The sequence below is a fragment of the Hypomesus transpacificus genome, chromosome 17 (genome assembly GCF_021917145.1).
Source record: "Hypomesus transpacificus isolate Combined female chromosome 17, fHypTra1, whole genome shotgun sequence".
In the NCBI taxonomy this organism is placed as follows: domain Eukaryota; kingdom Metazoa; phylum Chordata; class Actinopteri; order Osmeriformes; family Osmeridae; genus Hypomesus; species Hypomesus transpacificus.
In genome coordinates this window covers 10,462,939-10,489,378 of record NC_061076.1, presented here as the reverse complement: position 1 = coordinate 10,489,378, position 26,440 = coordinate 10,462,939, and the positions used below count along the sequence as shown (strand labels likewise).

The following is a 26,440-nucleotide window of genomic DNA, read 5'->3' as shown; positions in this document are numbered from 1 at the left end:
ATCTGATAACCCTGGTTTGCAGAGCTGCACACTCAGTCATTTCAATGTGGGGAAAGGCAGATATCGCGCGCGCCATAACACAACAGCAGAACGTTATCCACATAACGCTAACAACGAAGTGTACAACACTGTGTTACAGAATGTGTATTCACACACATACTTATGGAGGATTATAGGGGCCAAAACTAAATAAATAAATATTATAACACAAAGCTTAAATAAATGACTAATTATATAATGTAATGCCTAATTGACAGACAAAATATGTAAATGACAAATTAAATGAGACACTAAATATATAAATGTTACATGTATTTGTGTGTATATATATATATTTACGTTTTAATGTGTTCACATTTATTTATTTATCCTTACATTTATTTATCCTTACATTTATTTATTTATCCTTACATTTATCCATGGTGTAACTTGCTGCAGCAAAATAAATCCGTCGTCCCACGTCACCAAGTCAGGGGGCGGGTTCAAGCCTCTTGATTGGTGGTTCAGCTTGAATCGACTGCTTTTGACTATTCCAAGATGGCAGTACCTTGTGCAGATTCAATGAATGAAATATTGAATGCTACAGTGGTCGAAATGTTGGCGGCAGCTGAAGAGATGGATGCACCTGCCAATTCACTTCTTTTTTACATCATATTGAGAGCTTTGCTGAAATTATAGGAATGATATTGGCCCTAACTGACACAGACATCAATTAAAATGTGTTCACGATCCTCAGCGAGATGATACAGCATAGGGGTGGGCAAATCGATCTCAAGACCGACAGTGGCCGGGTTGGGAAACACGGCAACTATCGATACCAACGTTGGTATCAATAGCCTGATTGATAGCGTGATAAGATCGATACTTGAGTTTCATTCCACACTGAGTACACAACTCCCTTTACATTATAGTGGTTGTGCAAACACCGTCTAACTTCGCTCAAACTCACTTTGCCCCTCCCCTGCTAGGCTGAGTTGTTGCCGTGTACGTGCAGTAACACGACTCAGCGGCACACATGAACAGTATTTACAGTGCAATGTCGCTCACCCCTAGCAGCTGTAGAGTGAGGCGATAGAGGATCCCTCTAGATTGAAGAGAGCTTGATCGACTGGTGGAGTCTGCCTGGTGTGTAATACTGTTCATTTACCAATCAGAGGCTTTGACCCGCCCCCTGACTTGGTGATGGGGGACGACGGATTTATTTTGCTGCAGAAAGTTACACCGTGGATAAATGTAAGTATAAATAAATAAATGTAAGTATAAATAAATAAATGTAAGTATAAATAAATAAATGTGAACACATTAAAACGTAAATATATATATATATACATATATATACACACAAATACATGTAACATTTATATATTTGGTGTCTCATTTAATTTGTAATTTATATATTTTGTCTGTCAATTAGGCATTACATTATATAATTAGTCATTTATTTAAGCTTTGTGTTATAATATTTATTTATTTAGTTTTGGCCCCTATAATCCTCCATACATACTTGATGCTATCTACCTTTACATTAGCAGGGCCGCGTTTGTGCAATGGGCAGGAGGGGCTGCTGCCCCGGGCCCCGGCCACTAGGGGGCCCCGGCACGGGAGATACATTTAAAAAAAGAAATATATATATATATATATTTTTGATGCATTTACCCACACGTATTGAAGTCCACGTTCTCTTAGCGTCACGTGTCGTTGTCGGTATCAAAGCATGCAAGACACTAGGTGCGTTCGACATGGACTGCGGCTGCATGAAACGACCGGCGAGAGTAGCCGCTTGCAGTCGGGGAGGAGTTGAAAACGGCTCTGTGAAGTCGGACATTTCAGCTTCTCGTGGTTTGCTGCGTTGATGTCAGTCATGGCCGATCAAGCGCTGTTTGCTTACTTTAATTTATTTATAATTTAACTTAGTCTTTCCGTAGTGAAGAGGCTGACTAAAACCCTTTCTTCAACAAATGTTTTATTCAATTAAACTTTTTTGAGCGTTGGCGAAACTGAAGGTGTCCAAATATTCCAAAACACGCGTCAAAGTTGTCGTGTGTGATTCTGGCCAATCATGAAATGGCTGTGTCGTCACTTGAACCCGTGCAGTTGTTCTTGAGAAAATGCGCTCGGCTACACAGCCGGCAGTTCTCGAATCGATCTCTCACGGTACTTTGATGGCGACGTCACAGTGACGTTTCCTCGGCGCCGTCTGAAATCAGACAAAAAGTTTAACCAGAATGCACTTCATGCGGCGCCACATGCGGCGCCGCATGAAGTCGGGTCATGTCGAACGCACCTAACAATAGGTGCGTTCGACATGACCCGACTTCATAAGGAGTTGCAGCCGGCTGCAGGCGGCTGACTTGAAAAAGTGCATTCTGGTCCCGCCTCGGTACCCATTGAGTACTTTCAGAATATGCATGACTAATTTAAATATTGTTTTAAAGCTTTGTTTTACTAAAACATCTTTCTTGTCATTCTGAGTATGAATGTCACATCCATAACGCTGGAATTGCACTAAAATGACCTGTGTATTTGTTTGTATGTGTGTCATCCAATAATTTAGGAGCAGTATTCTGAAGTACCAGAGCCATGCTAGGGCAGCAATGGACCAGATCACATACCGGCATGACACAGTGCTGTCAGATATACACACGCTTCTTCCAAATGCACGCCATCTTATGACACGCCTCAACCGTGGGGGACAGCCAGGTATTCCACATGCCCTCTGCACAGTGGTTTGTAGCCACACTCAATGACACACAGCCCTAATGAGCGCAACAGATGATGGCAGGCATGATATAGTCCGAACAATGTTTAAAGAGGAGAAGAGACCTTGAGCTCATGGCTCTATACTAAATTGGAGCTTCTTAGATCAGACGGCGGCCTTTATGCATATTCGCCTTTTATTTTCGAGTTGCACATGAAAGAGACTGACAATTAGCTAAACATACTTTTTAAATGAGTGAAACAACTAATAAAATACTGCAACTGTGTTCAAATTTCAGAATTCTTTTACTTGATATCAGGTTTCTACAATGTCATTTTGCACTCTCCTTCATTCAATTTTATGTAAAGAATTCTGTTAGCTGCTAAGGCACTTGTGTTTCTTTTCGTTTGTTTCATCTCTGCCTTCAGTCTTCATTTCTTGGTTCAAGATCATCTGGGAAGATGGAGAGAAGCAGGAAGCGTGCAACCCTGCACCCCTTTCCAGCGGGGAAGATCTTGAGAAGGACACACAGGAGAGAGATGACAGCGACGGAGATACAAAGGGGCCCGACGGAGGCAGGAATGAGACAGAAGCCAAGGGAGCACCGGCTGGGGAGCCGGTGCTGGATGATGACGGCGACCTGGAGGTGGCCCGCAGGTGGTGATCCTTGCCTCAGCCGTTAATCCATCCTTCCTCGTGACCAGACATATCTAGTATTACTGTTATGGTGTTTGTATTAGTATCAGTTAATGAGTTACTCATATTTTACTGGCACTACCTCAACAATCACACAGAAAACATTGAATAACGTGAAGCTTTAACACCCAACAACCTGTAGGTAGAATACAGTAGGACTTGTGTGTGTGCACGACAAGCGTGCTAGTTAGACCTCTACTCAGAGGCGACTAGCTAATGATAATCCTACTTAAAACCCAGAGAGAGTGTACCCATGGAGGGAAGAGAGGGCAGAGTGTTCCCAATCATCCTCAGTCAAGCTACAGATGAGTATGAAGAGGAGGATGAGGATGAAGATCAGTGCCCCAGAGATGTCATCAAGATAGGTGATATGTCGGACTTCATCTTCATCGATATGAGTAACTGTACTCTACACTTACTACTACTGCACTAACTATTTGTGTGTGTGTATTTAAATAATGTCACAGTGTGTCATGTGTCCAAGCCTCAACCGTCCGTGTGTACTCTTTTGAGTAAACCTGTGTTTGTGTGTGTTTGAGCGCTGTTAAGGGACATTGTGTTTAAACTGTGTGTCCCATTTGTCCTCAGAACACACCATGGCCACGCCACTGGAAGATGTTGGAAAACAGGTCAGTCAAAGCTCTTTCAAAGTGACTTTTCCCCGTTTTATTTATTTTTGGGGTACATTTCACACCACGAACAGGGATTACAGATGCAATTTTACACCAAACTGCCTAATTGGTGTATTTTCGTGTGTATGCGATACGGAGAAGGCTAATTGGTGCCCCAGCCAGTGTTCCGTGCTCAATGCTATATCATTTTACACTGTGGTGGAAAATCACAGCTTTTGCTTTTCCCAGCTTACAACAAACTGTCAAATTCTGTCTCTTAAATTAAAACAGCCGGATGGTGTTTTGAGCCCTCACCATCGACTCAAATTAATAGGTGACATGGTTCGACATGACCCGACTTCCTGCGGCGCCGCAGCCGGCTGCAGGCGGCTGACTTGGAAAAAGTGCATTCTGGTAAGACTTTTTGTCCGACTTGAGACAGCGCCGAGGACACGTCACTGTGACGTCGCCATCAAAGTACCGTGTGCACCGTGTGTGTAGCCGAGCGCATTTTCTCAAGAGCACCGGTTCAAGTGACGACACAGCTATTTCATGATTGGCCAGACTCACACACGACAACTTTGACGCGTGTTTTGGAATATTCGGACACCTTCAGGTTCGCTAACGCTCAAAAAAGTTTAATTGAATAAAAAATGTGTTGAAGAAAGGGTTTTAGTCAGCCTCTTCACTAACGGAAAGACTAAGTTAAATTATAAATAAAGTAAAGTAAGCAAACAGCGCTTGATCGGCCATGACTGACATCAACGCAGCAAACCATGAGAAGCTGGAATGTCCGACTTCACAGAGCCGTTTTCAGCTCCTCCCCGACTGCAAGCGGCTACTCTCGCTGGTCGTTTCATGCAGCCGCAGTCCATGTCGAACGCACCTATTGTCTTCTCTAAACTGACAAGCTTGGAGCCTCTGTTCTATGATTGGCTCAGCCGGTAGAAGGCGGGACGCGACTTCCAGGCAGCAGCTGGTTGGTGAGGGCTCAAAACACCATTGTGTAGTGTTCAGGGCACCATCGTGTAGTTTGCAGGGCAACTTGAACGTGTGATTGGAAGAAGATTATAAGTTAGTTTTGTGTAAAGAGCAACTGTTGCCCCGGTCAAGAAGACAAATCAGTGTGAAACCTCTATATGTAATTGTAAGCAATGTCACAAGTGGACAATGAAGACCAATTGCAAGCATTGTTATAGTATCATAGCCACATTTTATCTCAACATCATACATATTCTAAGGGGAGTCAGATGGCTGAGCGATGAGGGAGTCGGGCTAGTAATCAGAAGGTTGCCTGATCGATTCCACGCTGTGCCAAATGACGTGTCTTTGGGCAAGGCACTTCACCCTACTTGCCTCGGGGGGAATGTCCCTGTACTTACTCTGTGTGTAAGTCGCTCTGGATAAGAGCGTCTGCTAAATGACTAAATGTATATGTAAGCATTCTACCTTCCCCTATAGGCTAACATTTGTAGCTAAATCCATCATGGTTTACATCCTCTGTCAAACCTCTGTGAAACCTCTTTGAAAACGCTCAAATGAAGTGAAGGTTTCATCTGTATCTTCCTTCCATCGCTTTCTTTCTTGTACTATCTTCTTTTATTTTCCAGTTTTCTATTGTCCCTCATAACCTTTAATATTTACATTTGTTCATTTTGCAGACACTTCTCGAAAGCAGCGTGCATACAGTAACTGCAGCAAACAAGGACTAGAAGTTCACAGTTCTAATTACAGTGGTTAGTGCCATGGAACAGTCTTTTACTTTGTTACGGACATGCGCCTTAGTATACTGGACATTATTTCCAGTCTGGACAGGTTAATGATTATATAATATTAAATTATTATATATTATAGTATATTTTATTGTTTCCGATATGCCTGGTAGCTGAGGTGTGGTTCTTGTGGATAGAAAATACAGACTGTTCCTTGACTGACCACTTAAATACTGTAGAGCGATTCACGTCAAATCCTTGATCTCTGTACTTTTTATAGTCAATATTTCTACGTCACTTTGGATAAAAGCCTTTACTAAATGGATACAGTTTCATAAAAATGGTATGTTTGTCATGCCACACATCTGCTATACCTAAAACAAATTATATTCTGAAATTATGTCCCCCCCCTACGATAGAAGAAAATGTACTACGAAGTGTGAAGATTTCTATAATTTAACTGAACTTATTGCTATTACAATAAATTATGCCATCATTCTGGATGATGGCATACAGTCATTTAAAAGACTCAGTATATTATTTTCATAATCACCCTACTATAAACAATGGTTATCCTCCATCCCCTTCTCTGCCAGGTTTGGAGAGCGGCTTTCCTGTTGGCCGACCTCATTCTGTCTGAGCCTGCCACCTTCCGGGGAACTACCGTCCTCGAGCTGGGGTCAGGGACCGGGCTGACAAGCGTTGTCATGGCAATAATGGCTAAAACAGTTTACTGCACAGGTTGTCCCTTTTAACATTTATGGTCACCCTAACCATGTCTTTGATGTCTGGTGTACACATGTTGTCATCGTTTTCAGAAAAACATATTTTAAGGCCAGTAAATGGCTGTAAATGCCTTCTTGAAAACTTGTATGTGTCTCTATAACAGAAGACTTTCTCTTAGACAGCTGTTACGCTTAACACTATGCCTGCGCTAGTCAATGGGAATTTAAAGGGGTTTGTGAAAGATTATTTTGTTTGAGAGGGGTTAGTTGGCCTAGTGTAGCAAAAATGGTGCTCTACTCCATCTGTGCAATACTGGTTGTGAGGAAGGACTTTCGAGGAACTTAAGCGTGTGCTCTCAAAAGTGCATCCGCTCAGTCTGCCATATTACCTCGAAACCCTCAGCTGACAATGATCACGTTGTCTCCAGTTAAAAGTATAAAAACACAGGGACATCATAGACATGCAATGGTCTGATGGATCCAGTTATCCTGGCAAAATATGTGTTGTTCTTTATTTATTGTCAGGGCTCGGTCCAAGTATTGCAAATATGAGAGCCAAGTGTAACTACTTCGTAAATGTTAACATTTCTTCTGAAATCCCTTTTTATTACTGTGACATTGGGACTTCCCAGTGTGGATCTCGGGGAACGCATGAGCAGTAGCACATATTGTGTGCTAACAAAACTTTCATTTGTTAAATAGAGTTGGTGGCCTATCTACCAGAAGGACAGATAATAGACAGTTTAACATTGTCATAACAGAAGCAAACACTACCCCTATTTCCAAACTCTATTCTGTAGGCTACCTTTCTACTGCAGTTTCTAATCAGTATCGATAATTTTGTCCAGAATCTGAATAAGCTTTATTACCAAGTATGTGTACACACAGGGGCGTAGCACGCTTTTCAAAAGTGAGGGGGATGGATGTGATTTGTTTATTAACAATAGAAACGATGGATACAAAGACAGAGGTGTACAACACGTATAACATACAAGATATAAAAAGTATCCCATTTAAATGAGTGATACTAGAAAAGTATAAAAACACACTTGGAACACACGAAAAATAAGTAGAAACGCTGGTGAAAATACACAACAGTAGACTTGCTAAAGAATCAGAAATACTTGAATAATCCCAGGGGGAAATTATTTTTGTTACAAACTACAAATATACAAAAAAAATATATTAACATTACCTAGCCTGGTTGCCAGCCCAACTTCGCCCCGCCCACAAAAAAATGTGGTGACTAGAATTATGAGTATGACAACGTCAGGCTACTCCAGACCCAACTTCCCGACCAAATGTTTTGGTGGGCGGGGCTAAATTGGGCTGGAAGCCAGGCTAGTAATAATGGGCAGTGGTAAAGGAATAGGGCCAAACAGTTACAGCTGTGGCACTAGCAAACCTCAGTGAATATTGAAAAGTAATATCATGAAGTAAATGCAAACAATATCTAATGGAAATAGGCTACTGTTGTTTAATGTCAAAAATGTTCAACGTTCAGCTTTCAACTTCACTTACAGGATTTCTCTTGAAAAAAGTTTCAATATTCTCCTGCCTCTTTCTTTTCTGCATCTTGATACTGCGTGACAAAAATATGTTGCTTGTGAAGTTAAAAAGGTGCAGTTACAGTACCTTCCATCCTGTAGTTACAACTGATAAACACACCATTTTCTAAATATCTGCTAACGTTACGCATTTAGCTACAGTAACGGCATATAAAAAGAGATGAAAATGCCACCGGACATTAAACTTTACGAACACAAATGGCAAAATACAACCTAGCTAGCTAGCTAACAGCCTAATGTTAAATGATAGGTTCAGTTAGCTAACGTTAGCTCAGGTTGTATCTAGGTTACCTAATTACAGTACGATAGCAATTTGTACCAGTATTAAAGAGTTAAGCTTTACATTGATGCAACACATTAACGGTGATAACACGTGTACAGCAAACACTAAAGATACTTGCATTACATTTCTTAAAAGTACTGGACTATTGGTTAAATTCCAGTGTAGAATACGGTCTGTTAAGACCGCTGCGAAGTATAACACACCGTTGCCATGAAAAACAGAGCGTTGCTATGGACGCAGTTCTGTTCACTCAGGCAATATAATCGCTATACACAGCCTACGACGTAGCTACGGCGGCAGTTCGACGCAAGGCGTTTGTGTAAAACTGTGGAAAAACTGCAGAAAAAGTGTGGGTGTTTAACCCTCTCACCGGGAAAAGTGTGGGTGTTAAAACACCCACATCCCCCACGGGTGCGACGCGCCTGTACACAAACAAGGAATTTACTATGGCAGGCAGGTGCTTACAATAAACATAAGAATCTTAGATATAACATGTAGAACAGTTACACATTCTAAATAATAATTCTAAACAATACTGTACAATATCAAATATAGAATATAGCTGCAAGGACGGATTCCTCCCTCAAAATTGCAAAATGTTGTAAAATTGACATGGTTGTTACACTGGGATTAACCAGAAAACTTGAAAGTCTAATTGCTGTCAGAATAAAAAAAGAAAAAATATTTATACCTCTGACTGGATTAGAACCCACCACTCTTCGCACATCAGCACTACGTCTCATCGTACTAAGATATTCACGGACATTTGATCGTTCAGTTTTTGTATCAGAAAATAAGACGTTTCTCCATTGGCAGCTGTAATTTAGTCCTAAATTACTGGGACAACGGAATGACTAGGTTGCTGCTGTAAAGAATAGCTTACTCGTAGTGCTTTAAAATGGTTGTTTGGGGTGCCATAACTTGTCATGAACGGGAATTTCAAATCAGATCTAGCATCAGTGGTGATTTGTCCTAGCCTGGCTGCCAGCCCAACTTCTCCCCGCCCACAAAAAAATTTGGTCGGGAAGTTGGGTCTGGAGGGTCTCGTATTGGGGAACAACTACAGAAAAACAGATTCTGGGCGTACCAATGAAATTGCCAGGGCGGGCTTTATACGATGATGGACAGATGATCAACAGTAACGTAATCAACAACCTCACGAAAGAGCGCTTTGGTTTAATTCGTTTTCAACAAACAACATATTACGTTGCTCTGATTGGTTGTAGGTCTATCCAATTGAGCGAAGAGGCATTTGTTTTACGAGTTCGGTTGAAACACGCCCCGTAGTCACAGCCCAACGGAGAGTTTTCAGACTCATATTCTGACTAGAATTATGAGTAAGACAACGTCAGGCTAGATTTGTCCTGGCTTAGTTTACTGAAATGAATTTGCGCAACAGGCAAGGGATCCACCTGAACAATCAATATACTTCATTAAAGCTAACTCGGTTGTGAATCTGACACTACCATGCGTAGACTACAAGTAGCTAGCTACTGTGGTGAACCTGGCTTGTTTTGCAGTGGTTTACACTGTCTCGTTAAACAGATGATCGGAGTGTTGTGATGGGCTCAAATAAATACTCATTGCTCTGTTTTACAACAGGAGGATTGACCGGAAGACTAGAAACCATTCTGTCAGAAAAAAAACAACCCTTCGCATACCAGCACAATATCTCAAGCCAATTGAGCCATTCCCAGACCTGAGGCCTGTTCCATAAAGCGAGTTTACCGAATAAGCCAGACTTATCTCAGTTAGTCAGACTAATTTCTAGTTCATTCGGTTCCATGAAGCTAGCTCAACGTAGTTCAAACTCAGTTACTATGGTAACTTATGCTTCGAAACAAGCCTGGTCCGGGTCAGGCTAATTGTCAGGCTTAGACCGTGTTCTTGCTTAACCAGACGTTCCTGTTACACTGACCCAAGAAAACGATGATTTACCACGGACATTCTCATTTTCTTATTCTCATCAGTTCAATATGTAGGCTACATTTATAAAAATCAACTTAATAGCCTACATAGGCTACAACATTTAGCCTAATGCATTAAACAATGACAAATTGATTTGATACACAATATAGCCACATAAAACGTATGGCTATACTGTATGGTAGTTTGTGATTTCAAATGTTTAGGCATCACGCATAGGCCTATCTCAATCTAAATTTTCAGAGTATAATTATCATAGCGATATAATTGTTAACTGTAGCCTACAATTGCAAAATAAACCTAAATCTATAGGCTACATCTATCCTGCATTTTCCCGACACAACAACCATGTTAAAAAGTTAGCCTACTGGGTAATGTATTGATTAATAGTAGGCTATTTATTTAAAACAATGTAAAAAAAAAGTCAATTTAGATGTGTTTAGAGGGTGTCTGTTTTTTAATCAACAAAGTAAAGGTCTAATAATGAAACCGCGACCTACGTAGCCTATTGTTCATGTCAATCATGACGTCATTTTAGTTTGATGAAGCGGTGTATGAGGGAGCTGTCATAGTACACGGCTTAAAGTGAACGTTCTTTCTGGAAGAAGTTACGTGGCCGTGTGCATTGCTTTTGCCGTGGTGGATTGTATGATCCATATTTTACCTTTCGGGCTGTTTAAGAATAGGGTTCACGCGCAATTAGCTTGACTACTTAAATCTGATTTGAATTAGTAGGTTTGCGTGAGCTGAAATGGGCCTTTATGGAACCGCTTTAGCCCCGCTTGACTAATTAAACTAATTCAAGTCTGGTTTTTTGAGCGGCCTTTATGGAACAGGCCTCTGGACTTCATCTTGTTCAGTAACTGGATAATTAAATAAGACGTTTCTTCTATGGTAAACATTGTCAGATTTGGTCCAGCTGTAATTTAGTCATATTTTGACATATCAAGGTGAAACTTTGCATGGTACTTCAGGGGCGTGTCACCTTAAAGCCTATTAGGTTTGAACCATCTTTCAAAAATAAATTTGATTCAGTGACACAAACATATTGAGGCAATGTGTACATTTACATAAATACACCCCTTTCAGCCATTTTGTATTTGATTCAACTGTTTTAAGTAATGTTTTTAAATACACCAATGATACATATCTGTACAAAATTAAGTCAATTTGACCTTTTGGTTGAGAGGAGATCGATTTGGAAGGTTTTCCCAAATGATCAATGTACAAGAAAATCCATCATGGCGGTGTAGCAGGGTATACATGTTTAAGATTAGTAACACTTAATTTATAATAAAGTATATAGTTCTTGGGGGAACCACCTCATATTTGTTTAAGCTTATTGAATAATAGCCTTCGTAATAATCAGTCTAATTATAAGTAGTGAATTCTATGAAAGTAGAGCAGGTCAGATAACGTGAGGGATATGCGAGTATTATGCGCAATGATTTATTTAAAGGTGCGATTGATTGCAAAACCGATTTGACCTTGTCATAGTTGAAAAATGACAGTTTGGTGTGTTAAATAGACATATAGCGAACCTCAAAGTCCATTGAAACCTCTTTCCTGTCAAAATTTCACTTTTTGAAACTGCAACTTGCAAACGCTAGCTTTTGAAACAGAGCAAGTTGTGACGTCAATGCAAGTTGGGACGTGCAACATTAACTTTGTCATGCCCCAACATTCCGCCCTCTGGTTTTCTGGTCCAGGAACATAAACGGAGGTCGCGTAGTTCTGCGACACTTTTTTAGCTAGCGGCGCGCTGCTCTGTACTTCCACAGAATTACAAAGAAGAACATTTTTCTAGCATATTGAAAATGGACTTCGGTGGTAAATCCAGTGTTCCAGACTGTAGAGGGAACCAAACACTCGACGGGCTAGTGTGTGATGTTCGTCTATGTGAAGATCCCTGTGCAAAAATATACTCAGTCTAGTAGTTTTCGATGGACTCGAACGGGATGTGGATGGTTGGTCGTCCCCGTCCCATTAGAGGCTCCACAGCATCCAGCCGTTCCAGGACTGAAGAGAGGTTTACTATGGCAACCTCATTAATGTGTACGTCTGTGACGGCAGAGTATGCAGCCAAGCTCTCTGTGACTTGTTCTACTCGGTCACGGGCATCAGATATATTATTAGTTTCTACCAGCTCAGCTAATTCTATCAGAGTCTGCACAATTTGAGGGAGCGCCATGATCTGTGATGCGTCCTCTAAAGACCCGGCAATTCAATCAATTTCCCAGCACATTTGCCATGTAATGCAATGCGTATGTGCACACCGCCCCCTACCAAACAAGATGGATAGCTCGGTCAGCAGGGAGCTGAAGAAGAGCGGCTACTGACGTCACTCTGCTGCGCCGCTCAGAATGGATTTTCGTTTTCGAATTATGGGCAGTTCTTTGCGGGCAGAAAATGAAAATGCAATGTCCGCTCTGTTTTCTTTTTGATTATGGCATAACATGTGCAGTCTTGAGGAAGAAAATGCAAATGAAAATAGGATGATTGATTACTAATTGTATTTATGAGTCAAATAATGCAGCCACATTCTTAAAATGAAAATGCATTTCTGGAAATGCATTTTTATTTTCAAATTTTACATTTCAAATTGAATTTTGGTATCTATTTGCTGGGGCATTTTTTTAAAATTAAATTTCAAATGTCTTTTTCGTTTTCATTTTAATTAAGGGAAAGAATGAGCAGTCTTAAAGTAGAAAATTAAAATGCAAATAGGATGATTGATTTCTAATTTCATTTATGAGTCAAATAATGCAGCCACATTCTTAAAATGAAAATGCATTTCTGGAAATGCATTTTCATTTGAATTTTGGTCACGATTTGCTTCCATACGTTCTCGCCCCCTACAGTGCAATTCGGCTAAGTATACATCCTCGCTAAAATATCAAGGTGAAAGTCATCATTGCTTGCGTAGTATAGATCCAGCTCCCAACCAAACTTTGAGAATAGATTAACGTCAATATTTTTTTTATCGGCGATAACGCCGATAACGGCCCACCACTAGAATTTATATTTTCTCTTCGCTGCGGTGAAACGACCAGGGCTGCGTTTCCCGATAACGATGGATCGTAGCAACTATCGAGCAAAAAACAAAACCATCGATATTTCTTACGTGCATTTCCCAAACATGCGAGTAAGGTGTGAGCTAATCTATGCGCTTTCAAGAGTTACGAATTTCCAAGAGACACTTTAGCTACGATGTCTTTGGGACAACCCGTAAAACTAAGATTCGTCCTATAATGAATTCTACGATCAACTTAGGCTTACGACGCTTTCGGGAAACGCAGCCGAGCACTCTGCTTCTAATGATAAAAACAAAAACAATCGTGAAGGCGTGAAAAGGTCTAGAATCTTTCAAGGGGGTAACGCCGGGATAACGCCGATAACGGCCCACCACTAGAATTTATATTTTCTCTTCGCTGCGGTGAAACGACCAGGGCTGCGTTTCCCGATAACGATGGATCGTAGCAACTATCGAGCAAAAAACAAAACCATCGATATTTCTTACGTGCATTTCCCAAACATGCGAGTAAGGTGTGAGCTAATCTATGCGCTTTCAAGAGTTACGAATTTCCAAGAGACACTTTAGCTACGATGTCTTTGGGACAACCCGTAAAACTAAGATTCGTCCTATAATGAATTCTACGATCAACTTAGGCTTACGACGCTTTCGGGAAACGCAGCCCAGCACTCTGCTTCTAATGATAAAAACAAAAACAATCGTGAAGGCGTGAAAAGGTCTAGAATCTTTCAAGGGGGTGTTAGAGCATTCCAGGTTTACATTACATTACATTTATTCATTTAGCAGACGCTTTTATCAAAAGCAACTTCCAAGAGAGAGCTTTACAAAGTGCATAGGTCACTGATAATAACAGCAAGATAGCCCCAAAGCATTGCGGGTAGCCAAAACAAGAAGCACACGTTGTGAACAACCCAAAAATAAGTGCCAAAGGGAAGAACCATAAGAGCATGTAGTTAAGCAAGTTACAATTGAATCAACAACATGAATCTCTAAGTCTCTAAGTGCATCTCTAAGTGCAAGTGTACCTGTAGAAAAAAGCAAGCAACAGTAAAAAATTAAAATAAGATTAACTAAAATAGAATATTTCGCAGCGAATACAACAGTTTAAATCAGTTACCACTAACCAACAAGAGCAACAAGTCTCTAAGCAAGAGTCATTGTGATCTTTGAAGAAACTAGCAATGGGTTCAGCAAACCATTCCTAAGTACTGTCGTACTCCCGGAACAAGTGCTTCTTGAGCCTTCTCTTGAAGGTGGAGATACAGTCTGTGTCTATGATGGAGGTGGGGAGTTGATTCCACCACTGGGGGGCCAGGCAGGAGAAGAGCTTGTGTTGGGACCGGGTGGTCTTGAGCGGTGGGACCACCAGGCGGTTGTCTGAAGAAGACTGTAGGTGGCGGGTGGGGGTGTAAGGCTTTAGGAGAGACTTGATGTAGTCGGGCGCAGTCCCGTTCACTGCTCGGAAGGTCAGTACCAGGGTCTTGAATCTAATGCGGGCCGTGATGGGTAGCCAGTTTTAACTTTCAGAAATTCAACTATTTTCAGGTTTCAATGATGCATCATTTGAAAGCTTACAATCTGCACTTTAACAATCTGTAAAAACTGAGAAATTACCATAGCCAACACACTGACTCAAGTTACATTTTTTTGGCTGTTTACTAGGGTTGGGTATCGAGAACCGTATTCATTTTAGAAGCGGTTTCAAATTTCCCAGAACCATGGATTCGATACGCGCATTTCAATACCTTATTTCAGTACCTAACTTTATTACGAAGGGTATGACGATCCCTTGGTGGTAAAATTGCTAATTTGCAAGAGGTTTTTTCCACACTGTCGCTTGTACTCCCCCGGTTGAGCCTTACACATAGCTACAGGCTGATTGGTTGACTTTACAGCTCAGGCTAAACCCAAAACGCTTAGTGCCTCTCAATTAACGCATTGTTTTAACGTTGTCTTCTGACGTCGAAATGGATTCAAATGCGCACATCTATTTTTGGATGATACAACATTGTTTCAACGTTATTTTATTGGTTGGTTTATGGTTGTTTTGTGGTTTACCACTTAATGAAGTGTAGGCTCACAGGCTACACTGAGAGAAAGTAAATAGGCAGTTTCTCAGCAGGAGCAGCTACACATTAGGCCTACAGTTTTTTGGGATACCTGCACCTGTATGCCAAGGTTAATTTTTATATAGCAGATAGCTATCTAGCTGTCGCCACCGACCATCTTCTGGCGACTCCAGCTTTGACGTTTTAAAGGCCATATTGCAGGTTTATTTTTCCAACGAATTTGCGCTATTTGCTTGTTGGTAATAAACATTTAAACTGTTATCCATTGTATTTGATGTTGTTGGGTGTCACAAAACGGAATACATATTCTAAATTTGTTGCTGATTGCAGCGCCACCTAGAGGTGAAATGGCATGACCTATTTTGGACCTCTTTAGAACAATGTCCCTAGTCCTTATACCAAATTTGGTTTCAATGCAGTAAAGAGGTGCTGAGATATAACCTCACTTCTTTTATGGTGGCTTTGTTTGGCTGTTCCAGTCAAAAGGTTTAGATAATAAAAAAATCATGTGATGTCTTTTGTGTGGCTTGGTCTGAAGATGATCTGTGCCAAATTTGGTGAAGATTGGACAAACCTTATAGGAGCAGACTCAGCAGACTCTTGTCTACAAAAAGCAGCCCTCCCTGACGTTTTAGGAGTAAAATTGATTTACAATATCGTTTACACACTGCCAGTGAGTGAGCGAGCCGAGTCTGTCACTGAGGCTAAGTCAAAACAATGTACCCCCGGGACGCAGTCTCACTCCACTTGCAAGTTTTCCACAAATCACGAAAAATAATCGGAGCATCTGGCTAAAAGCACAATTCCCTCATCTCCTAAAGGCTGCCCTCCTCGACATTTTTGGTGTCGACCAAACTGCGAAATCGTGAACTTATGAACACGACGCGACCAAAACATGGCTGCCGCCTAAGTCTATGCGGTCTCCCTGGCCCATAGGCTTATTACAAAGACTTTCTCGACCCAAATCAAAATTCTGAGCCGACAGGTCTTTGGGGAATCGCTTGTTCTCCTAAAAGCTGCCCTCCTCTACCTTTTTGATGAATTCGCCGAGATGCTACATGATTCACTAATTACACAGAGAGAAAAGCTAGCTACTTTTCAAGTTCGGTTTTCCGTCACTTCTAACTCACGATCTAAAGGTTTCAAAGTGCTCAAACCTTCACCATAATTCAAGAGTAGTGTACTTTCACGAACCCAATAATTGATTCTAGCTTAAATTTCTAAAAATAGGACTTACCGAACGTGGCTGCCTCCAGCATGGCTATAATGCAATTCCAGTTGAAAACAACAATGGCCGCCCAAAAATAATTTATATACGTAACGGCGAGCTGCGATTGGAAGCGAAATGAGGGTGAGGGTGGGGCTTGGTCAGCACACCATTTCCAAAAAAGGATGTGTGTGCGTCTCGCCAAGCTCGCGCGTGTGTCAGTAGGTTGACCACCTGTTCCTCTTTGCGCTGTATAGCACAGCATTTTCAATATGCGACGTGCGGAACAAGGGGTGAAAATGCTGTGCGACACAACGCAAAGCGGGACAGGTGGTCACTCTAGTTTTAAGGAGCAGGATGAGCCTGTGAGAATTTTGAGCGCGCGTTGTAGAGCAATTCAATTGAATTCAACCAACATAGACATACCAAGGTGAAATTGTTTATGGTACTTCGGAGTGATATCGTCTTGAACCCTATAAGGTTTGAAAAACCATGAGTCAAAATTATATTAGATTTATTGACACAAAGATATTGAGACAATGTGGACATTTACATAAATACACCCCTTTCAGCCATTTTGTATTGCATTTCTTATTCCATGTCACCCTAAAGACATGTATTCTACCCATCTGTAACACATTTCAAGTCGATTGGATGTATGGTTCATAAAGAGAAGGGTTCCGAAGGTTGTACCAAATTTGGACAGTACAGGAAAATGTATAAGTCTGACAATATGGGTCCTTGGGGCTTTTTTGTTCCCCATGAGAAATAAGGCATGTATACCAATTTACAGGCATTTTGGACTAATGGGGCGCTGGGATAATCATATAGACTTTGGGCGTGTTTTATAGCGCCACCTATGAGCGCACATGGGCCACTAGCCGTCTGGGAGTAATGATTGACCTGTTGTATCATTGGGCCAAATCGGAAAAATTCGGGTCCAGGACTTTTTGAGCTATTGGGCCATTTAGCGGAGAAAAATAATAATAATATCAAGATTACTAACAAAAACAATAGGTTTCCTCCTACCGGAGGAACCCTAATAATAATAAGTAGAAACGCTCTAGGTGGCTTCGCCGCTTCGCGGCTTGGCCACCAACTAACAAAAAAATATATATATTTTAGTTGTATAGCCCTTGCTTGGCCAAATGTCTCACATCTAACCATGTGCGGCAGATATCGGGGATGACCTGCTGAGCATGTGTCAGAGGAATATGACATTGAACCAACACCTTTTAGAGCCAACAGGTAAGGGAATGTCAAAGGACAGTTCATGCAATGTTCCGCAGTGATTAGGAATGTTGGAGATTTTTGCTGACATTTTTGTACCGCAATATCAGGAAGAGGTAACACAGTGATGCAAGAAGTATAATAGTGAATATATGCATAATGTACAGGATAAAGCCTACTTTATGGGACTGTGGGTTTAAACAGAAATAATCATTACTGTTGCTGATGATGTGATGTTTTTCCCCATGAGACTGTTTTCTCTTTCTTGTCTCTGGAACAGGTGGAGATATGAGAGTGAGGGAGCTGGACTGGCTCCGGCACGATTTGTGCACAGGTGGGCAGGAGTCTCCATTACACACACATACGCAGGCACACCACGCACACACACAGAGACATGTCTCGCTGTCTCTCACACACTGTCATTTTCTCTTTTACTTAATTTCTCCCTTACTCTGCACACACATTTCATCCTTTCTTGTCCTTAACACCTTTTTACATCCCTTATTTCTCAGATGGCGACACAGAATTCGGATGGACAGAGGAGGAAGTAGCTGATCTCTATGACAATACTACCTTCATAATTGCTGCCGATGGTAAGATGGAGTCTGGGCCCAACAAAAGTTGACACACCAGTCTTCCGGCCTCCAGAACAAGGAGATCATAAATGACTATGTTTTTTAGCTAGATGAGTATCTTTTAGTGATATCAGGGAGACTGGATGTCCAGATTGCCTTTGCCGAAAGCGTGGACGCAATTGCATTGTATTGTTGGATTGTTTAATCCTTGATTAGTTTATTTGTTCTTGCCTGTCCTCAGTGTGCTACGATGATGACCTGACCGATGGGTTTTTCAAGACTGTTTACAGGCTCTGTGATAACTTCCACCAAGCCTGCACAGTCTACGTGGCTATAGAGAAAAGGTCAGTATGACTGTAAAAAGGTAGTTGACTTCTTTACCATTCCTTGTCTTTTGTTGACTACTCTTTCATAAAGAGAGAGACTGAGCGGATAGTACTTATCTAAACCTTTCAGATACATCAGACGGTAGTAGACCACGGCTCGACATTAAGGCTTGTCCGCTTGTCCGGAACAAGTGGATTTTTTTGTAGGGCAAGTGGAAGAGAAATGTACTTGCCCCACTGGACAAGTTAAAACTCAAACAAATAAAATGCCATGTTATGTTCCACTCATTATGTCTATTTTACTGATTTTATTTTACCGAATTATGCATTAGCAAAACACAAAAAAGTGGCTTTGTCCCAAGATCTCTACACACCTTGCAGCTAATTTAAAGGGGCGATTGATTGCTAAACCGATTTTACCTTGTCATAGCTGAAAAATGACAGTTTGCAGACATAGCTGACTAGCTGTAAAAAGTTGCCTGCAAATGTGCTCGCGGATACTAACAGGGCACGAGCACAAAAGTTCACATTAGCCGATAGACGATTTACATTGAGCTGAATGAGCCATAGACTTGAATGAGCACAGGGAGAAATGGCTTGAGTTGCCTGCCTTGTTGTAGCAAGTTTAGCAAATCGTTGTCACACATACACAAAATATTGTTAATATAGTTTATTCCCGTTATTTTAAAACATATTAGATTTTTTGTAAAAATGTTAATGACATATATAAATATATATTATGGTAAGCGCGAGCATAGATTGTTGACATGTCATCAAGCCAGACTGCTTGTGGGACAATGAAGGTCCTCAGTGACTATGTTTCACCCCCACTTACATCCGATGGAAACGTCTTGTAGCGTATATGGTTCTACTTCCGGCGCGCCTACGCGATGGCTGCGTCGACAAGAGCTCCGCAAAAACCCAGCTTTTTGTTAGTCTTTTTAGTGTTCGTTACTTGTTTTGTCAATGTTATATTGTCGTTTATTCAGTACGACCGGCAGACACTTCTGGACATTAAGTTGTCACTTGGCAAGGATCATTTTACGAACTTTAATTCCACTTCTCGGAGTGCGAGCTCGGACTGCAGCTGGCCCTTTGCTGTTTCGCCGTTCTGTTTACCCGCTAGACGGAGAAAGAAGAAACGTGGCCGGCGTGCTGGAGTCCTTGTTCGAACTCGGAAACGATGCTTCAAACCTGCTCTTCCAACCATCTTACTAGCTAACGTTCAGTCCATCGACAACAAAATGGATGAACTTAACGCTCGTGTCAAATTCCAACGGGACATCAGGAACTGCTGTGTACTGGCGTTCGTTGAGACCTGGCTGTCTCCGGAGATCTCCGACGCAGCGGTTACCCCGTCGGGATTCACCATATACCGCCAGGACAGAACAGCTGACTCAGGGAAGTGCAGGGGCGGAGGGGTCTGTGTTATGGTTAACTCTCTCTGGGCTACGGATGTAGCGGTATTAGCATCTCACTGCTCTCCGGTCCTTGAGCTGCTAACTGTAAAAATCAGACCCTTCTATCTACCTCGGGAATTCACTGCGGTCGTCATGAGTGCAGTCTACATCCCCCCCCAGGTAGACAAGGCCGCTGCTTTGGATGAACTGTATGGGATTATCAATGGTCTGGAAAATGTGCACCCAGAGGCAGCCTTCATTGTTGTTGGTGATTTCAACAGAGCTAACATGAAGAAAGTCCTGCCCAAATACTATCAGCACATTGACTTCTTCACACGTGGAGACCAGATCCTTGACCATTGTTATACAACATTCAAGGGCAGTTACAAACCCCTCCCCCGCCCTGCCTTTGGGAAGGCTGATCACACCTCCATTCTTCTTCTCCCCGCATATGAACAAAAGCTCAAACAGGTCAGACCGGTTGAGAGGTCAGTTCACCTATGGAGTGACGAGTGTGTGGCGACCCTCCAGGACTGCTTTGACACCACTGACTGGCTGATGTTCAGGGACGCAGCAGATGGGGACATTAACGAATACTCAGACACTGTCTCCAGCTACATCCAGCACTGCATTGATGACGTTGTCCCCAAGAAGGTTGTCCGGTCTTTCCCAAATCAGAAGCCCTGGGTTGATGCCGCGGTCCGGGCCAAGCTGAGAGCCCGTACTGTCGCCTTTAATTCTGGGGACCCTGATGAGTACAGGAAGGCCAGATACGACCTTCTGAAGGCCATCAAAGCAGCGAAAAGGGCCTACAGGACCAAGGTGGAGTCCAGCTACCATGGCTCTGACCCCAGGCGCATGTGGAGTGGACTTAAAGCCATTACAGAATACAAAGGGAGAGGCTACAATGAGACCCAGTCTTCTGTCCTACTGCCAGACGAGCTGAACTCCTTCTACGCTCGCTTTGAGAGGGACAGTGAACCCCCTGCAGTGGAGCTACCTGAAGGCCAAGCCAGTGGTGTGCCTACACTAACTGTAGCTGAGGTGAGGCTATGCTTTAAGAAGATCAACCCTCGCAAGGCACCTGGCCCAGACGGCATATCAGGTAGGGCCCTTAGGGGCTGCGCTGACCAGCTGGCAGGGGTCTTCAGTGACATCTTCAACCTCTCCCTTAACCTGTCTGTACTCCCCACCTGCTTCAAGAGGACCACCATCATCCCTGTGCCCAAGAACACCAAGGTCACATGTCTGAATGACTATCGCCCAATAGCACTGACCTCTATCATCATGAAGTGCTTCGAGCGGCTAGTCAAATCATTCATCTGCTCCTCGCTGCCCCCCACACTGGACCCTATGCAGTTTGCATACCGGTCCAATAGGTCTACAGACGATGCCATCGCTCTGACCATGCACACCGCTCTCTCCCACCTGGACAAGGGGAATACATATGTGAGGATGCTGTTCATTGACTACAGCTCTGCATTCAACACCATCATCCCCTCCAGACTGGTCTCCAAGCTTGTGGACCTGGGACTAAGCACCTCCCTCTGCAAGTGGATCTTCCACTTCCTGACGGGGAGGCCACAGGTGGTGAGAATCGGTGACCGCACTTCATCTGTACTGATCACCAACACAGGCACCCCCCAGGGCTGTGTGCTCAGCCCTCTCCTGTTCTCCTTGTTCACCCACGACTGTGCGGCTACGCACAGCTCCAACCTCCTCGTTAAGTTTGCTGACGACACAACCATCGTGGGCCTCATCTCTGACAGTGACGAGTCAGCCTACAGAGAGGAGGTTGACACCCTGACATCATGGTGTCAGGACAACAACCTCTCTCTTAACATCAGCAAGACCAAGGAGATGATTGTGGACTTTAGGAGGCGGCAGGAGGAGGAGCATGCACCCCTATTCATCAATGGATCGGAAGTGGAGAAGGTCAGCTGCTTCAAGTTCCTCGGGGTGAACATCAGCAATGACCTCACCTGGTCTGTTCACACGGACAAGGTGGTCAAAACGGCCCGTAAGCGCCTCTTCTTCCTGAGGAGACTGAAGAAGTTTGGTATGGACTCAGTCATCCTTACTAACTTTTACAGATGCACTATAGAAAGCATTCTGACTGGTTGTATCACAGTGTGGTATGGGAGCTGCACAGACCGGGACCGCAAGGCCCTACGAAGTGTGGTCCGTTCTGCTGAGTTCATCATCGGCAGGAAGCTCCCAGCCCTACAGGACACCTACCACACACGTTGCCTTAGGAAAGCCAGCAGGATTCTAAGAGACTGTTCCCACCCATCCTTCAGTCTCTTTACCCCGTTGCCTTCTGGCAGGCGTTACCGCAGCATCCGGTCGCGCACACGCAGACTGGACAACAGTTTCTACCCAAGGGTCATCAGGCTTCTCAATGGACACTGATATGGACATTTTTACTGCACACTAGTCACTTATACACTGTCACTTTCAGCTACTGGTTGCTCTTTCAGTAACATTGCACTACTGTACCTCGCCACCAGGCTCCTGTTTGGTCATTGACAAAGTCACTGATCTGTAAATTTGCACTACTGCACTGTACTCCATTTAGGTTAGATTAGTTTATAGGGTTGTAACAGGTTTTTTTTTTTTTTTTTTTTTTTTTTTTTGTGTATTAGGGTTAGTATAGCGTACTATTTATTGTTATCTGTAATTTAGGAAGTTTTAGTGTTAGGGTTAGTATAGTCGTTTATTTATTGCTATCTGTATATTTAGGAAGTTCACTTATCTAAGCTCAGCATAGATGTAAATTTGTTCTGTGTACTTATATGTTATGTTATGCCAAGTGCTTGCGTTGTCTTGTCTTAAGAATTTCAGTGCCCAGTCTAACCTTGTGTTGCTCTGTGCACCTGACAAATAAAAGACTTGAACTTGAACTTGAACTTCTGTGAATATGCCCCTTTTTAAAGGCAAATGTTCAATGAAGTATATTTTAGACACAGTTCTGAAGCTTTTATTTATTACATTATTACCAAGTCTTGTTGGATCACGTTATATCCATTAATAGGCGTTTGGTTTTCTAGGAAAAACAAACCACATTTCTACACTGATGATAAATTGAAGGCAGTGTGAATTTCATAGCATTTCGTTTGAATATAAAGTTGACAGTAAGCTATGGTAAGTCTGCATTATGGAAGATTTCGGTTACCAAAATAACTATTAAGCTTTCTTTGCCTGGCGAGAACAACGACTGAGCTGTTCATGTTAACAGTTTATTTCATCCGATACAATGCGTTGGAAATCATACTCACATCACAAAGAAAAAAAGCAACAGCTGTACCTGTCGTTCCCTCCGACCGATCCGGGGATCTCAGCTAGGATTGAGGCCTGCCTCGCAGACATCTCCGCCTGGATGACTGAGCACCATCTCCAGCTGAACCTTGCCAAAACAGAACTTCTTATCATCCCGGCCAAACCCTCCATCTCCCATGACTTCTCAATCACCCTGGGATCTGCGACGGTGACCCCCTCATCCTCTGCCAGGAACCTTGGGGTTACCATGGATGACGAGCTCTCCCTCACGGCCCACATTGCTGCGGTCTCCCGGTCGTGTAGATTCACCCTCTACAACATCCGGAAGATCAGGAGATACCTGTCTGAGCACTCCACCCAGCTGCTTGTCCAAGCACTTGTCCTCTCCAAGTTGGACTACTGCAACTCGCTGCTCGCCGGTCTCCCATCATGCGCAACCCGCCCTCTTCAGAGAATTCAGAATGCAGCGGCCCGTCTGGTCTACAATCTACCCAGACGCTCCCACGTTACCCCGCTCCTCATCTCCCTCCACTGGCTACCCATAACGGCCCGCATCAGATTCAAGACCCTGGTACTGACCTTCCGAGCAGTGAACGGGACTGCGCCCGACTACATCAAGTCTCTCCTGCAGCCTTACACCCCCACCCGCCACCTACGGTCTTCTTCAGACAACCGCCTGGTGGTCCCACCTCTCAAGACCGCCCGGTCCCAGCACAAGCTCTTCTCCTGCCTGGCACCCCAGTGGTGGAATCAACTCCCCACCTCCATCAGAGACACGGACTGTCTCTCCACCTTCAAGAGAAGGCTCAAGACGCACTTGTTCCGGGAGTACAATGGTACTTAGGAATGGTTTGCTGAATCCAACGCTAGTTTCCTCAAGGTTCACAATGACTCTTGCTTAGACTGTTGCTCTTGTTGGTTAGTGGTAGCTGATTTAAACTGTTGTATTCTTCTTTTAGTTAACCCTATTTTTATTGCTTTCCTACAGGTACACCTGCACTTAGAGATTAATGTTGTGTAATTTTAACTTGTTTAACTACATGCTCTTATGGTTTCTTCCCTTTAGCACTATTTTTTGGTTGTTCACAATTTGTACTTCTTGTTTTTGACTATCCGCAATGCTGTGGGGCTATCTTGTTGTTATTATCAGTGACCTATGCACTTTGTGAAGCTCTCTCTTGGAAGTCGCTTTGGATAAAAGCGTCTGCTAAATGAATAAATGTAAATGTAACATATGTGATTCCATATGAGTTCCATCTAGAATAGCCCTATATTTAGCCCTATAGCCTATTTACAAAAAACAAGTGAAAGGAATACTATACAGTGACAGAATACATTTCCGTTAAGTTTGCATCATGTCTCTGATTCTTATCGGACTTGTACCGCATTCTGCCCATAGATTGTGCCACTGCAATGCCTTAGCTCACACACTCGTAACCATATAAATCTATGCTCGTAACTGGTTGTCGCAAAGTATGACGTGAACAGCTAGTTGCAAGGGTGCATGATGTCATAAACCGGAAGAGTCGGAAGTGGAAAGATGACCGCGTCAGGTCTCGCGCTCTCGCTACCTCACTGCGCCACTGAGCACTTTTCATAGAAATGAATTGGGATGCTCTTTTGGAAGACAAATGTAGCTTACTCTAGTTATATCAACTCTATGGCTTGAAGGTTTCCCGCTTCTTCGGAGTGCTTGACTGAAGGTCTGTGCTCTGATAGGTCAGAAGTAGGTTCGATTGCATTGAGGCTCGATTGCTCTACCTGTCCTCAATATCCCGGATGTTAAAAATATGAATCCTGATTTGCAAGGAATGCAAGAACAGCTAGATAGCGAAAACATAGACTGTAGGCATATAAACTAGTTTAGCTTGCTAACGCAAGAGCATAGGTAGAATGTGTGATGATTTAGCCTAGTTTCTTGGCAATGGGACAAACGTTATTTCATGTTCCTGTGTTTCATTCAAATAACCTGTGTTGTCATCTACAGTACAAGATGCATGTTTGTCCAGATCAATTTTTCAGCAAGATAGCTATCTAACTGAAGCAGAGTTAAATCACGATAGTTTGTTTGCTAAGCTGTAGGCAATCCTGTTTGCACAGAACAGAAGTGGAAACAACTACCGTAATCATTTCAAATGATATCTAATCAATCTGTTGAAAACAGTGTTGCGTAGACACAAAAGTGTCTTTGTTTGTTTTTATTTCAAGTCTCCACCTTTGTTTTTTCAGTGAGTGCAGTTGGCCATTTTGCGTCTTTGCTCCGCAGCTTCACTCGTTGTAAACCAACCAATCAGCGCGCGGCTCATCTATATGTTCATGAGCATGAAAAAAGGAGAAAAATTTGCGTTTTTCCCAGGGAAATTTCACTGGATATATCAGGGGGCATAAAACAGCACCCGGGCCATTTTCAGATCAACCAATGTTACATACCCTATTCGGGGACCTGAAGCAACAGTGTGAAATTCCCCCCAAAAAACAGTCAATCCCCCCTTTAATACTCAACACTTGAACAGTGGCATATTACTTGAATTATTTACTGTGTCGTCTCAGTTCTACTATAAGGGCTTTGGAAAACTGTGACTTGCTTAAGTAGGCAAATGGTCTCAGCATTATGATAACGCTGACTACCTACAAAAACTAGATAACAAAGCAAAAAAATTGTCCGTCTACCTGTAATTTTACGTTTTCTGTAGCCCTTGCTAACTTACAGTACCTAATACTAGTGTCTGCACTGCACTGAGATGCTAGCTCGAAAAGTCAGAGCAAATTAACAAATTAGCCGTTTCATCAATAAAATAAGAACATTTTCAGCAACTACACTGCCTATTTCTCGTCACATTTTAATTCAGATGCTGATTTACACATACCGTTTAGCTGAACCATGAAAAGTAAAAACTTAGTTGTGAGGTTTGTCCGCCTCGCTTGACATCTTGCAATGACTTCTGGGAAATCAGAAGCGTTCTCGCTGGTCAAGTCACCATCCGATGCATCCTCGATAAAAGGCATAGAGTTAATATAACTAGAGTAACTTACTTTTGTCTTCCAAGATGGCGTCCCCATTCATTTCTATGAAAAGTGCTCAGTGGCGCAGTGAGGCAAGC

The 26,440-nt window shown here is 42.6% G+C and overlaps 1 protein-coding gene across 5 annotated transcripts in view; it reads left to right on the top strand.

Moving 5' to 3' along the window:
- The window catches only part of mettl22 (methyltransferase 22, Kin17 lysine), a 52,369-nt gene that overhangs the window by 11,097 nt on the left and 14,832 nt on the right, over window positions 1-26,440 (top strand). For 3 of the 5 annotated variants that reach the window (XM_047037557.1, XM_047037556.1, XM_047037555.1), the window contains exons 2-10: window positions 2,555-2,700; window positions 3,127-3,355; window positions 3,635-3,759; window positions 3,983-4,023; window positions 6,314-6,458; window positions 17,706-17,777; window positions 18,040-18,093; window positions 18,272-18,352; window positions 18,576-18,678. In XM_047037557.1, the coding sequence (XP_046893513.1) occupies window positions 2,595-2,700; window positions 3,127-3,355; window positions 3,635-3,759; window positions 3,983-4,023; window positions 6,314-6,458; window positions 17,706-17,777; window positions 18,040-18,093; window positions 18,272-18,352; window positions 18,576-18,678 (956 nt within the window). In that variant the 5' untranslated portion in view covers window positions 2,555-2,594. Of the gene's footprint in view, window positions 1-1,214; window positions 1,234-2,554; window positions 2,701-3,126; window positions 3,356-3,634; window positions 3,760-3,982; window positions 4,024-6,313; window positions 6,459-17,705; window positions 17,778-18,039; window positions 18,094-18,271; window positions 18,353-18,575; window positions 18,679-26,440 lie in introns of those variants that run through there. The other 2 variants (XM_047037558.1, XM_047037554.1) reach the window with 1 other exon arrangement.